Here is a 15,301-nt window from a genome sequence, read left to right as displayed (position 1 = left end):
GGCACCAAGGCATTCTTCTTCACATTCCATTGGCCTAGGGCACACTTGTTGGTGACTTCTTAACTAAAAAAGAAGTGAAAATGTTGTTGCTTCCTTTCCCTTTTTAGCCAAGTATCATGCCGATGCCCAAGGCATAGGGAGGATTTCGGCTGTCTTTTGGGGACATTCAAAAGCTGTGGAGGTTGAGCCAATAGGATGAACATCCATCCTACTTGTAGAAGAATGATATTGCAGGGGATCAAAATTGTAGAAGAAATCACCTACCAAAATTGTGGGTAAAACTTTAGTTTTTTTGTAACTATAAGCACCCCTGCATCCCCCCATATGGGAGACTTTATCCCTTCCTTTATTAAACTGTACTAATTCCATTGTTACACAGTATCAGGGAAAGGAGATGTTTGAAACAACCATACTCCTCACTGCATTCGGCGGATGTACAGAATCATTCCAGCAGATGTCTTTCAGGGAGATTGCCACCAGCAATAATAGGTCATAGGTAGATACTAGGCTATTGGTCTTAGGGCCTATATAAGCCTAGCCAAAAAGGTACCCTGGCTTTCGCCACCCAAGAAAATTATTTTCCTGTGCTCATGTTGCGCAGAGCCACAGAAGTGATCCCTAGGGTGAATTTCCTATCTCCCATCCAATCATCAAGATTTTTCTTGAGCACTAATGAGGAGCTTTGTTTGATATAGATAGGTAGTTTGTTCCAGAGTATGAGAAGTCTCTGGGACAGGAATCTATCCCTCCAGCATGTTCTGTTTATTGTGGTGACAAGGTTTAGGTCCCTAGAGCGTGTAGCTTGAAGAGATTGGGATTTAAGTGGAGCATGTCTAACAGCTCTGGGTTTGACGTATCTTTGTATGTTAGGTAGAGATCGCATTTGAGTAGGCGATATGCAACAGAGTAAAGCTGGAGTTTTTTGAGACTGTCTGCGTAGGGCATCTGTTTGAGGCTGGTAATCCTCTTTGTGAGGTATTTCTGCGGCCTTTCCAATTGTAGATGTCTTGTGAGGTACATACCAAAAGGGGTGTTGTACTCTATAATGGGTCTGATGAGTGACGAGTAGAGGGGAACAATGACCTCTTTTTTTCCTGAATGAGAAACCTTTTGTGATTAGATGTGCCATGTAGAAGGATTCCCTGACTACTGTGGTGTGATTATCAAAGGAGACACTACTGTCCATCTGTGTCCCAAGGTCTCTTATCACACTTTCGATGTTAAGTAGACTACCACCTATGTGGCAGTTCATGGGTGCAGAGTTTTTACCAAAAGGGATGACGGTGCACTTTTTGGCATTGAGCTTGAGGCCATGGCTTTGACACTAGGCATCTGTCTCACTGAGGCCCTTTTGTAGAATGTCCACATAGTTAGGATTTTCGATTAAGGCTCCTAATTTCCAGTCATCTGCGAACTTCGTTAGTCAAAGACCTTCTGTGTTAGCCTGTACTTCTGAGAAGTAGATACCAAACAGCAGAGGACCCAGGACTCTGAACCCTGTGGTACTCCACTTGTCACTGGTCTGAAGTCGGATTTGGAGTCTGCTACTTTCACAGTGTAGGTTCTGTCAATGAGCCATTTGACAACCCATCTTGTGACATAGGGATTTATACCTAGTTTAGTGAGTTTATCTATAATTCCAGAGTGGGGGATGGTGTTGGAAGCCTTGGCGAGATCTAGATAGGCTGTGAACCACCTTACCCTCATCTTTGGCTTTGGTGACCGCTTCAAAGAAGTCTATAAGGTGTAGGAGACATGATCTGCCTTTTACAAACCCGAACTGGGTGGGTTCCAGAGTTTGGAGATTACCAGTGTCATTGTTTATAAGTTCCATGATGATACGTTCCATAGCCTTGCAGACCAGGCTCGTCAGGCTAATGGAGCGGTAGTTCCTGGGGTCCATGGTGGCTCCCCCTTTGTGGAGTGGGATAACCATTGCTGTGTGCCATTCAGTGGGCACAAATCCTGAGGTGAGGTTATGACTGAACATGGTACTTAGGTAGGGTGCCAGTTCGTTCTGTAGTTCGTGTAGAATGCAACCTGGGATGTTGTCAGGTCCCATGGATGCTGTGTTCTTGGCTTTGGAGAGTGTTGTTTTTACCTCTAAAGCCGTGATTACAGGAACTTTGCATTCTTCCGGTATAGAGATGGGCCCTTTAGGGGTTGAGAGGGGGGTTAAAGTTAGCACTGAACCTATCTGCCAGGATGTTGGCAATATCAGTTGGTTCTGTATATTTAGTGTCATTGTGCTGCAACTCAGAGCAGATCTGAGTGGTTGCCATTGAGATTCTTGGCATAGCTATAGAATGCTTTGTGGTTGTTTTTAGAATCAGTGGCAATGTTGGTTTCGTAACTAGCTTTGGAGGATTTTATGAGGGATCTCAGCTTTTTACTGAAGCTGACCAGGGAGTTCCTCCAGTCATGGGATTTTGCTCTCTTTTGCAACAGTTTCTTTCTTCTGTTGTAGAGTTTGTTTATGGCAGGGGACCACCAGATTGGCTTCCTTTTTTTGGAGGATAGCATCTTGGTTCTGTTTGGGATTGCACGATCCATGCACTTGTGTAAGTGCTTATAAAGTGCATTTGTGTAGGATTCAGAAGTTGTACCTGTGTTGTCTGTCTGTATGGGTGTTGTGAAGTTTGCCACTTCTGTCTTAAGAAGCATGAAGTTGGCTTTGGAGAAATATTTTACGGTGGTTTCCCTAATGGGGGGTGGGGGGCAGGATGTCGATGTCTACAGTGATTAGCTTGTGGTTGGATCTGATCAACAAGGAATTGACCTCTGGTGTGGAACACCGGTTGCCCATGTTGGTAATGACCAGGTCTATGATGTTGCTACCCCTGGTGGGAGTGTGGATAAGTTGATCCAAGGTGTTGGAATTTATGAATTCCAGAAAATGTTGAGCAAAACAGTTGGTACATGAGTAGTTTTCCCAGTTAGTGGTGGGGTAGTTGAAATCGACCATTATTAGGGTGTTAGGTTGTACCCTAATATTTTCCATGGGAATCCTGGGGTATGGTGGGGGATCTGTAGCAAGCTACAATTTGGATTGCGGTCTTGCTCAATGTTAATTGCACTTGGATAATCTCGGATGCATTATGCTGAGCAACCAGCCTGGAGGTGTGGATATCCTTAATGAATATTGGCACACCTCTGACTTTAGTGTTTCGGTCCAGGTTAGTGGCCGGAAGGTGTGGTATGAATTATAGCCTGGTAATGCAGGGGTCCTCTCTGGAGCCTTGAACCAGGTCCCTGTCACTGCACAGATGTCAATGTTCTCCATTTTAAGGAGTGTCTCGAGTGAGTGTATTTTGAGGTTTAGACTTCTAGCATTGAGTAGCATTACCCTCAGATTTTGCTTGCTTGTAACTGTTACGGTGGTGAGTTTGTCATTTGAACCTTGCCTAAAAAAGGCACTATAGAGGGGTGGCAAGAGCCTTGACCAGTATCCAGAATCCCAAGGGCAACAGGTGCAGGCCATCTCTGGCAAAGCATCGTGGTCTGTCGATCATGTTATCCCAGGCAGACAGATACTGGATCCCCTTAGAGTGACACCAGTAGCTTAGCCAATTGTTGAAGTTAATCATTTTGTCCTTGTACTGTGGTATCATTCTGGGTGATTGGGTCATATCTGACTGGGCTACAGGATCGGACAGCTCCTTCATGTCTCTTCATGTAGTCCAGGGAGGTACATCTCAGGTCATTCACACCAACATGGACAATGACAGAGTCATATTTGTACTTGTAGTGGATTGACTGGAGTGCATGCGTTAATGTGGCAGATCCTGGCACCCGACAGGCAGCTGGCAGTAACTTTCTCCTTGTTCAGCCTGGTGAGTGGAACATCAGTGTGCCTGACTATAGAGTCACCTGTGACTAGAGTGTTTGGTACGTTGTTATGCCTTATGGGCTGTGGTTGAGAGGCACACTGAGTTTGTGGGCTGTGTGTCATTAGGGTTGTGTTGGGGGGTGGAGGTTGCTTGCATTTCTGCTTTGCGAGGTCCCTGTTGCTTGGGCAGAGTTTTGAGAGCCTCCGCGAATGTACATGTGTGTTTTGTGTTTCTGTGTGTGTGTTTTGGTGGTATAGGTTTTGAGGGACTAATGTGATGAGTGTGGTGTGGTGCAAGTGTTTACCCTCTCCTCTTGACTGTCTAGTCCAATCTTGGGTGAAGAAGAGAGCTTTGCTTCTAGTTTGGCTATATATGTGCATCTCTCACAGGTTGTAGTGTTGGGTGGTAGGAGGGAAGGGGTTGTCTGTGTACATGAGGCAATTGCTGCATTTGCCACAAGATGTCCAGATTCATCAGGTAGACAGGAGAAAACACCAGGAGCTGACTCTTAGATATGCCTCGATAGGTGCTTATTTATTAAGTACTAAAGCCTGTTTTCCTCTCGACAAGTGAGGAAATTTAAGTGCTGCAGTAATTTGTAGCTTATTTAGTGCTTACAACGAGTTCTGAACAAGTGCTGAGCTCAAAGAAACAGATGAGTGCTAAAACTAAAAAACACACTAGTTCTAAGGGAAAATTTGAAGAGCAGACTTTATGGGGCTGGGAATAGTTTAACCCTAGCTAAGTGGCGGGGGCTCAGAAGCTTAAAAACAGTCCTGGATACAGCAAATCTATATCTGGACTAGACTACTTAAGGAAAGGCAGGAAACAAGCTTAGAATTTTTTTTCTTTCTTGTAACATCAGGAGGTTAGCTTTAACCACCATGTAGATGTTCATATTATAGCAGTATCTTGTTACTGAAACATCTGTCAAGGTGAGCATATTTAAACAACTTTAATTTGAGAGGCTGTAAAGAAAGACAAGTAAAAATAAAATTGCATTAAATTAACTCGTTTTCAGAATTGAGCAGGTTTTAACTGGGAAACATGTTTGACTCAGTAGTATATCAATTAATTTAGATACCATTAACAAAGTATGTCATTGAAGGCCATTCTGTTTATGCTGTTTTTTTTTTTCCCAGCTCATTCATTCACTGGTCATTGGATGCCCATTCCTCTCCTGTAACTCACTCATTCCCCACAAGATTGAGAATCAAAAAACATTGAGAAGAAGCCTATTGCAAGCTTGGGGGGGGAGCATCTTACTTTTGGCATTCCCGTTTTTGCTATTCCCATGATGCTTGACATGTTAAAGTGAATGTAAAAGCTTGTGTGCCAACACATGCTGTATAATGGAATGTATTAGTATGCATCTCCTATAGCAGTTGTCCCTAAATGATGCAGTATCCCTGTCTGGAGGCTGCCAGGTAGGGAGAAGTCTGAACCTCCTTTCAGAAGAGGGTTTTTTTTTTGCTGACTCAGTCCTCCTTTTCTCTCATTAACAGCCTCTTTGACTCCTAAGTCAGTGCTTGAATCTTTTGACCACTGGTTTTGCATTTGTTTGCCCGTCATGTTCTCCATCAAGCTAACTTTTAGTGAACTAAAAAGTAAAATGAAAGATTTTTTTTTTACAAGTTAGAGCAGAGGAAAACAAGTAAACTGATACTGATATGAAGTATGGTATCCTTAATCATCAGGATTGAACATGTTTCTACCAGTTATATTTACTATAGATAAATATTTTGATTAAGACTTGCCGTTAAGCATTTGTATATAAGTGGTTTTTACCTTGTTCAACAATATTCTTAACATTTGTATAAGTGATGACAGCTTGCTCCTTAATATTCAAGAAGTTAAATGATAAAATCATTTAAATAGCAGCAATAGGGATGTGCCAGTTTGTCTTTAATGAATCTTTTTACAACGCCACAGGTTAGGTACGAGTGTCTTGCGGATGAGATCAAAATAGGAGACTATTACCTTCGGTTGTTGTTGGAGGAAGATGAAAATGAAGAGACAGGAGCAATCAAAAGATCGTAAGTTGTTTTATGTATATATTTGCTTTTTTAATCTGTTTTGAATAACATTTGTGGTATATCCATGCAAATGTTCAGACGCTTGTAGTACATGAAGTATATACAAAATTCTCATAAATCTCTCGCTTTTTGTTTTACATTAGTCTAGATAAACAATACCACTTTCCATTTGCTATTAAGACTTATTCCAGTTCCTGCTGTGTTTAAAATGATCAGATAATGAGAATTATTACTCTCATGTCAGAATCCTTTAAATCTGAAACACTGTGACATCTCTCACAGGTTGTAGTGTTGGGTGGTAGGAGGGAAGGGGTTATCTGTGTATGAGGCAATTGCTGCATTTGCCCCAAGATTTCCAGATTCATCAGGTAGACAGGAGAAAACACCAGGAGCTGACCCTTAGATATGCCTCGATAGGTGCTTATTTATTAAGTACTAAAACCTGTATTAAGCTGCACCCCCTCCCAACACATGCACGCATACTCAGAAAGAGCTGTTTGTAGGCTCCTAATTTACAATGTTGTGTTTGTTTGCTCTCAGAAGGAGACAGGTTGTTTAGACTGCATTTTTAAGTGAATTCCGTTTTATTTCCCTCCATCCATCTCTTTCTCCCTACCTTCCCTGTTTCCTTTTCTTAATCTGTTGCACCCTCCCCCCAAAATGTTTGTATAAATTTCCTATCCACTACTCATCCCAGTACCATATTCCTTATAGTCCACAATTTTCTTTAGTAAGTACTTCAGACCAACGGGTAGTTTTTTCCTTGTGCCAACTTCATCCTTCTTGTTTTTCAAGGAGTCCCCTCACATGATCTTTTATATTGATATCATGTAACCCATTCCTTCTGCTATTGCAATCTGTAGGCATAGCTTTCACCCTGCATCCCACTTCACCTCCTTCCAGAAGTCTGGTGTTCCTCTCCCTTTGTAACTTGCAGAGCTATGCACAGTACTCTGTCCCAACCAGTGCCTTACTGTGACCAAGTGCATTACTTTACTTTAAGTAAACCATCCCTCCCTTCCCCAGACGTGCACCCTAGCATTCAATTTACTGCTGCACTTGCTCTCTTGCACCTCCAGTTTAGATGATAAACACCCCGTCCAGCTCTGTGGCATAAAGGGATAAAGCCCTGACTATGTGGCCCCAGCAACCTGGGTTCAATTATTTGTGTGGACATCTGAGATGCTAGTTGAGGATGGGCTTCCCTGTCCTGAGAGGGAAGTATGGGGGCATGGGAATCTCCTGCAATTATCCCTGGTAATGCCTGGGGATATAGCTGTGGGGGATATGATCCAAGGAGGGGAAAGAGTGGTGGACTTGACTGATATGCCACAGTGTTCCCATTTGCATGCATGCACCTTAGAGAGTAATGGGGTAGGCCATTCAAGATCCCCCACCTCCACCCTGGCTTGTCCTTAGGTTCTGCACCAGCTGCAGCTTAATCAGGTAAAGTCAGGGTGTGGAAAGCACTGATGCACATGAATCAATTGAGTCGATGCCATATAATGTAGCAGGGAAGCAAAAAGTGCTCCAAAACAAACAAAAAAGGATAAACAGTCTGGTTCTTTTTCTGATTTTTGCCTTTTTCCACTACCCCATCTACTATTTCACATAGATAATGCGGCTTAAGTATGGTTCTTGCAATCTTTCTCCATTCTGATAGCTTTTCCAAGTCCTGCCTTAGATTCTTCCCAAGTCTGTCACTGCTGCACCGGTCTGTGTTGCCCACAAATAGGTTGATCCTATTTTCTTTTCTAGCAGATGTGTCTAAAGCAAATACATTGAAGACTAGCAGACCCAGGACCATACCCAAAAGTACTCTACTAGTTAGCTTCGTGTTACTTACATACCTGTCTGCATAACTTTGTTATAGCTTCCTAAGTTTGATTATTAAGATTAAAACGTAATGGTCATGAAGAAGATTGCCTTAACCCTGTGTTGATATTTTCTGCTGCCAATAAACATATTATTATTATTATTATTGAGTTGTAGATGTTTGTTAAATGGGTAAGTCCATTTGACACAAGTGCCCCTTTTCAGGAGTGACCCAGGAGAACTGTCTGGTTAAGTGGCTTGCTCAGTGTGATGCAGTAGGCAAGAGGAGGTGTAAAGACTCAAACTTTGTATCTTGGTTACAGGAAGCAGCTCCTTAATAGCTCAGAGCCTTAATCCTCTGCACTACCTACCAGTTAATGGATAACTGCTGTTTGTAATGAGAAGCTTCTTCCTTATTCTTGTAAGGTGGTGTTTAATGTCTGTCACTTTTTTGTGTTAGTGTTACATTTTTATGTTTTGACATTGGGTTAACTCCCTCAAGAGTTCATTCCAAATATAGACCTTCACAGATGTATTGGTCCTTAATCTTGTGGCTAGGGAGACTATCAATAAGCTCAGACACATCACCCAGTACTGATGGGTTACTAACAATGTCCCCCGTTATGTAGATACTCTGTAAGTTGGCTCATAACTTAAGAGCAAGCTAAGACCTGCATCACCATATCCACTGTTTCAGTACTTATTTTTCACATTGTTTTGTCACACCTGCATTAATTGAGTGTGTGAAATATCTGCACTTTTTGACCTTTTTTTAGTCTGTCTAGCACTGTTGCTCTCTCCTTAGTGGTCTTAGCATTGATCTATGTAGACAATATCTCAGTGTAATTCCCCCTTGTAATCTGTGTAGACACTGATTTCCCACAGTGTAAGTTTCCTTTAAAATACCCTTACTGTCCAGCCAGATTTTTTTTTTTTTTTTTTTAAACTACTGGTGCAGTTTGTGCTTAGCTGAGCACTGCTCAATCAAGCTCCTTCTGTTATCGATCTAGTCAATATTTAAATTTCCCCTCACTCCTCCCTAGTAGATCAGTAGCCAAGGATATGCACTTCCCAAGTCTCGCTGTGGCCAGTCTGGTTGAGAATGGGTATTCTGAGGCATTGTAGCAATTGCATCATGTACAATGACAACCCAGTTATTAATAAAACAGATGAAGTAGACTTCAGACTAACACCCCCATCCTTACCTTCCCCTCCCATCTAGACTCTTAACCCAGCTATACTGCCACCAGTAGTAACCACAGTCAGAAATAGCTAGTTGTCTTTATATTTCACCTGGGTATCACACTGAACACAGTGAAATCCAAGATGACTCCTGTACAGGATATTGAATGCATAAGAATGCAGTTGAACACAATCACATAGGTAGCAGCGTAATAGGATCCTTCAGACAGCATGTTCAACTTTTGCTAGACACCCCATCTCCACCAGCTCGACTGGTCCTTATGGCCCTAGGATCCATGTCAGCTGCCATTCTTCTAGTGCTCCTAGCCAGGTTCTTCATGTTAGTTCTCCAATTGACCCTAGCAGTACAATGATCTATTCATCCTTCTTTTGTCAACCCCAGTCAGGCTAACTGTGAATTGCAAGCATCATCTACACTGGTGGATTCTTACAGATGACCGACATCTTGGAAGACCTTTCATTCTTCCCCCTCCTATGGCCACGGTGACCAGACACCTCCTTGGTAGGGTGGGGGGACCATTTTCAGGGAAAGACACTGCACTTAAATGTACTGGAGAGGAAGACAGTCCTTCTCATGTTCCCAGCCTTTCAGGACTGCCTTCTGTGGGGGATAATTGCATTTCTGACAGACAATATGTCCGTGGTTTGATACATCAACAAGCAGGGGGAACCCGTTCATACCCGTTGTGCAGGGTGGCCATGAGGGTTTCAGAATGGGTGATTTCTTCAAACCACTTTCTTATTGCAACACACATCCCGGGGGAGTCCAGTGATCTGGTGGAAAGACTGGGCAGATCGATCTCAACTCCACACGAGTGGTCCTTGAACCAATCGGTAGTGAAGCAAATATTCAGCCATTAGGGCCAGCCTTGCTATGACCCTTTTTGCCTCTCCCAAAACTACTTCACTCTTGATAACCTCTTGGGGGAGTCGCCCAGGGATGCTCTAGTCCACAGTTGGCCCCTGGGTCTCCTCTATGCTTATCCTCCGATTGTCCTGATACTCAAAAGTTGTACAGAAAGCCAGCAGGGTGAAGACTGAGCTAATCGTCATTGTCCCTTACTGGCCTTGTCAGCTATGATTCCCCTTCCTGTGGTCTCGCAACAAATGTCCTCCATGGATACTAGATCACATGCAGGAACTAATTTCCCATCCATCAGAATGCCATATTCCCAATCTTCGATCCCTCTGATACAAGAGGTTTGGGAGGTCATTCAGTGGAAGTTCTAGCTTTGCTGGTGTTTTCATTTTGTTTTTACTGATTGGTTTTTCAGTGACCTTCTCACTTGCTGTTTGTTTGTTGTTTGGGATATTTTTGCAGTGACCCTAATGATAATGGACATCAGCTGGTTATAACAGCCCTGTGTTTCTTATGCTTAGTCAAACACTCTGGTTGTGCTGTGCTGATGAGGTCATAACAAGGCCAAAATATGCATATCCACAGCTAATGGGGTTTGGCAATATTGGCTTGAAATTGTCCATTAAAACGACGAAACAAGTCATGAGCATTCAGAATCGCCAGTTAGCTGAAACACCTGATGTTCATAAGGGTTATTTGCATATATCCCATGTGCCTCTGATACAAGAGGTTTGGGAAGTCGCGCAGTGAAAGTTCTGGCTTTGTTGGAGTTGGAGTTTTCATTTTGTTTTTACTGATTGTTTTTTCAGTGACCTTCTCACTTATTGTTTTAGTTCAGTCTTCGATCCCTCAAATTGACCACTTAGTTTCTCCACTTCCCTTCCTACTGTGTCAGCATTTGGCACTGGCAAGTGGTGGTTTTAAATATAATCACTTTCATTTATGTTATTATGAAATTTGATTAACTGTTGTCACTTGGAGTTAAATACATTGAAATTCTTCTGTCTGGCGTAGCAGGTGCAAGTTAGACAAGTCTATCATAGGTTCCCTTATTGCTCCTTCATATATCTGCCAGAAGAAATAACCCTCTTGGTTTTAGAGGTATGTTCAGCTCCACACCCATTTAGTCTGTATCTGGCTCTACCAAGAACGGTATTTGATTATGTTAACTGTGATTTTGAGTTTTGTGTACTCAGAAGGAATGGGTGAAGGTTTTGCTGCATTTTTCCTTATGAATTATTGAATGGCCTTTGACTGGTAGGTTTCCATCATTCCTGACATCTGCTGTTTTTTTAACCTTCAATTGCAGAAATACTTTCTCACATGCGCCTAATTTAGATGGTCAAGAATTCTGTTCCTCTTATAGGTTTGTTTTGTTCTGAAATTCTCTAACATTTGCAATGATGACTTACTGTATTTGGAAAACATTTCCCTAAAGTCCTAGTATTTATTGTTTTGCTTTCCAATTTTGACTGTAATCTTCTTTTCCTTTTTAGGTATGAATTTTTCAATGAGCTTTATCATCGATTCTTGCTTACACCTAAAGTGAATATGAAGTGTTTATGTTTACAAGCCCTTGCTATAGTATATGGCAAGTGTTACAAGGAGATAGGCTCTTTCACTGACACCAAGTACATTGTTGGAATGTTAGAACGGGTAAGAAACTATAGTAGTAAGCTGTCTGTAAGAGGAGTTCATTGTATTAAATGTTTTTAGTTTTCCATGTCTTTATAATGTTTGTGTAAATGTAGTCTGTTCTACTGAGTTGTCTTCAACTAAGTTATTTCCAGCAGCTGCAAGGTAGACTTATTTGAGTTTTGGAGATGATAGTGCGTTCACTGACAAATATTGCTTTTTATGTTATTTGCTGTATGTTTGTTTACATATTTTAATTATTGAATTGATGTCACTGTCTGTGCTTTTATTATCCCATCATACTTTGTAATGGCTGGGGAAAGCCATGCTTTAGTTAGTTGCCATCTTATGCCAGTAAAGAATTGAATTATGCATGTGTCCTAAACCTGTAACCTTGTATGAGGCTATGTTGTAATGTGCAGTGGTCACTAATGTGGTCTGAAAATGCACTTTAGGTGAATACTTTGTCTACCTTTTAGCTTTGTAATGACCTATATACAGACACAATTACTTTGAAAAGAGTGCCTTATCTGGTTTCTTCATTAGAAAGCAAGCTCTTTTTGCTCCTTTCCCACCTGATTTTTTTGCTTGAACCGTATTCACTGGATTGAGCCACAGAACCGTTTTATTTGCATGTTTTGCCAGAAAGATTATGCAGCTCTGTGATGTTTTTTTTTAAGGGGTGCATGGAGAATGAGTAATAATTTTTTTGTATTACTGTATAACTTGTCAAACTGATGTTAATGCATATACTTGAGATGTCCTATTCCTCTGTTGCAATATTCTTTACTTGAGGGAGTTGCCTACCAAAGTGACCCGATATCGGCCAGTATACAAAAGACTTTTACTGCTTAGGGCTGCGTGATACATTGCACATAGGCTTGCTATCAGACGTAGGCCATAAAAGTGATGTACACACACACCATCCTCAGAACTTCTTTGCCGCCAGTCTGAATGCTTCACTTATGCATACAGTCTGCTCGCCGAAGTGATTGCTGTCTCATTGTTTCAGATAAGTGCCCCATTAGGGAATCCTTTCGTTGGTATTACTGCTGTGGTTAGGTTTAATGTCATCCAAGAAAGGCAAATGCCAATGTGGACACCAGATTCCACATAAAGGCAATCACCTGCAGTGTCGTTTTTGTCTTGGGCCTACCCATGACCATAGATCTTGCCCTGTCTGCCATGCCTTTGTGCCTAAAATATTGAGAAGTAGGTTATCTTTCCTTTTGATATATTTGGAGACTCGGCACTTGAAACTCCTTGCGAAAAGTTCTGTGGCAGGACCCTCGCGGCATGAGGCCGAGTCACTTGTGAAGTGGAAAGCCAAGAAGCCTAGGCCTGAAGCTTCAGCTTCACCTCCAGTGGCAGATGTCTCTTCCAAGACAGTTGTTAGTCTAGAGAAATGTTCAGCCCCTACGTCCGATTCACAGGCCGTGCCCATAACAGAGGTCACCTCGGATTAGGATGTCAGCACGTCCTTGGAGGTACCACAGGCATCCAGTGGAGATGTCCAGGAGATGCCTAGATTTGTGATCACCGAGGGCCTCAGGGAGATCTCTCAAATATTAGTTAGAGAGGAATTTGATTCTGACATTATCGAATCTAGGCCTACTTCTGGTCATTTGACCTTAGAGAGGGCTGAGCTAAATGCCAAGAAGAAAGAAAAAACATTTGTCATCTCCCACAGAACCACAAAAGGAATGGCAAAACTTTACACAGGGCATTTTCAATGCCGTTATGGCCCCAGGAGTTTCAGTACTGGCCACACACTGGGTTACCTATCCTCCGAAGAGGGTTAGGGACGAGGCTTTTTCTGAAGAGGAAGAATAGTCAGAGGATGAGTCTCCTTTTGTCTCAGATCCCCTCCCCATTGGATTATGCCTCTCTGTAGGAGGAATTTACTTTCACTGAGACCTTGGGTAAGATGAAGGAACATTTCAAATGGGACAGTTGTGAGATGTCTGAAGTACAAAAACATTGCTACAAATTACTTCAGGTATATACTCCTAGTCCTTCAGCCTACCTCCTATCCCCTAACTGCACCTACCTCCCAGCACCTAAGAAACCAGACAGATTCTGCAAGATGGCTGGAGATTGTAAGTTTCTTTTCAGAGTCCCTTCTGCTGACCCTTCTGTCATTACAGTGGCTTCTGATAACTCTTATTTACCTCTACTTCCCTACTTCCCTCTGACAAAGATGGTAGACATATGGAGAGGTTAGGCAAAAAAGTGTACACGTCTGCCACCCTTGCCTTTAGGGTTATCAGTTATCAAACACACAAGGCTAAATACACCTTGCGATTCTTGTTCCAATTTTCCAAAATTATTTCAGCTTTGCCTGACTCGGAAAATAAGTCTTTGGCTTTATCCTTCCTTTGGGCATCCTCTCAGGTGGCCTGCCATTCAAAAAATGTAGTTACAATGCTGTGGAGGCTTCAGCTAAGGTAGCTGCCAAAGGTTCAGTCCTGAGAAGATTTGCCTCATTGAGACTTCAACCTTTGCCAGAGGACATTAAAGCCAAACTTATGGATGCCCTGTTTGGGCCAGCTGCTGCAGACTTGTTTAAAACCATACAGGAGAAGGGTAAGGAGATGCAGGAATTGAAACACATCCTGGTTTCTCCTGTGTCAAAAATTCCAAAGGAATTATCCTTCTAAACCTGTGTTAGAAAGACAGTCATGGCCCCCTCCAGCTAAGGCTATAAAATGTCTGGTAAGACATCAGTAATTTAGGACTCCCCAGCAAGCCCCACCTTAAGAACAGCCCTTTCCAGGCAGACCAGGGTCCATTTGACTATTTGGAACCCGGACACCCCCCTTTCCCTTCACTTTTCTCTTTCCACTCCAGCTTGGGAAAGCATTACACAGGATTCTTGTGTGCTGTCCATCATAAAAAAATGATTATTTTATGGCCTGGAATTCACCTTTCAGAGGCATCCCACAACCACCCAGAGAGCAACTGCCACATTTTCCAAAGGTGCTGCAAGACCTATTGGATCAAGGCACCATTCAACCTGTTCCATCAAAGCAGAGGAAAAGGGTTCTATTTAAGGATGTTTTTGGTACCAAGGAAAGAACACCCTTGGAGGACCCATTCTGGACCCCTCCTACCTCAACACCTTCCTGAAAGTGTCTATATTCAGAATGTTTACTTTGCAAACCCTCTTCCCTCTGATCATCTCTCAAACCTTTATGGCCTCCATAGAGATGAAGGATGCTTACGTACACATCCCCATTCGTCCCAGTTACAGGAAATATTTATGGTTCTTGCATAGCCTCTTGGCACTTTCAGTTTTCTGCCTTACCTTTTGGACTTTCCACTGCCCCAAGGGTATTTACAAAATGCCTAGCCCCAGTTATTGCTTAGTGCAGACTTCAGGGTATTCGGGTGTTTGCATACCTGGACAACCTTGTCTTTCAGTCAGTCAGTCCAGGAGCTCTAGAACGCAACCTAAGCTCTGCCATTTCCATCCTAAAATCTCTAGGTTTCACGGTAAACTACCAAGTGTCCGCTTTCTTCCCATCTCAGGACCACATTTTTCTGGCATGCAGGATACAAACAGGCCTTACAACGGTCTCTGTCCCCAATCAGAGGCCCCAAGAACTCATTTCCTTTTTTCAAAGCCTCACCCCACTAGCTCATATCACTGCCAGGAATTTTCTCAGAACTCTGGGCTTCATGGCATCCACTATCCCAATGCTTCTTCTGGGAAAACTGCACAATAAAACTACAGTGATTCCTCTAATCAGTGTGGATGCAGTACACACATCACTAGAGCTCCCAGTTCCCTTTCTCCCTTGCTTGAAGAGGGAGAGTACCTGGTGGATTCAACAGTTGACTGCCAACCCATGTCTTCCACTACATCCTCTTAACACCTACCCAGGAAATGTTCACAGTTGCCTCAGACATAGGATGGGCAG

At 42.6% G+C, this 15,301-nt stretch overlaps 1 protein-coding gene across 1 annotated transcript in view; it reads left to right on the top strand.

The window, feature by feature from the left end:
* Positions 1–15,301, top strand: part of DNAJC13 (DnaJ heat shock protein family (Hsp40) member C13) — a gene marked incomplete in the record, with an annotated part of 3,140,357 nt that overhangs the window by 1,543,627 nt on the left and 1,581,429 nt on the right. Inside the window, 2 exon segments of the mRNA XM_044066722.1 lie at positions 5,763–5,866; positions 11,240–11,399. Of these exon segments, the coding sequence (XP_043922657.1) occupies positions 5,763–5,866; positions 11,240–11,399 (264 nt within the window).

The sequence above is a fragment of the Protopterus annectens genome, chromosome 3.part1 (assembly GCF_019279795.1).
Source record: "Protopterus annectens isolate FY-2018-M chromosome 3.part1, PAN1.0, whole genome shotgun sequence".
In the NCBI taxonomy this organism is placed as follows: Eukaryota; Metazoa; Chordata; order Ceratodontiformes; family Protopteridae; genus Protopterus; species Protopterus annectens.
This window is presented reverse-complemented; position numbering and strand designations above follow the sequence as displayed.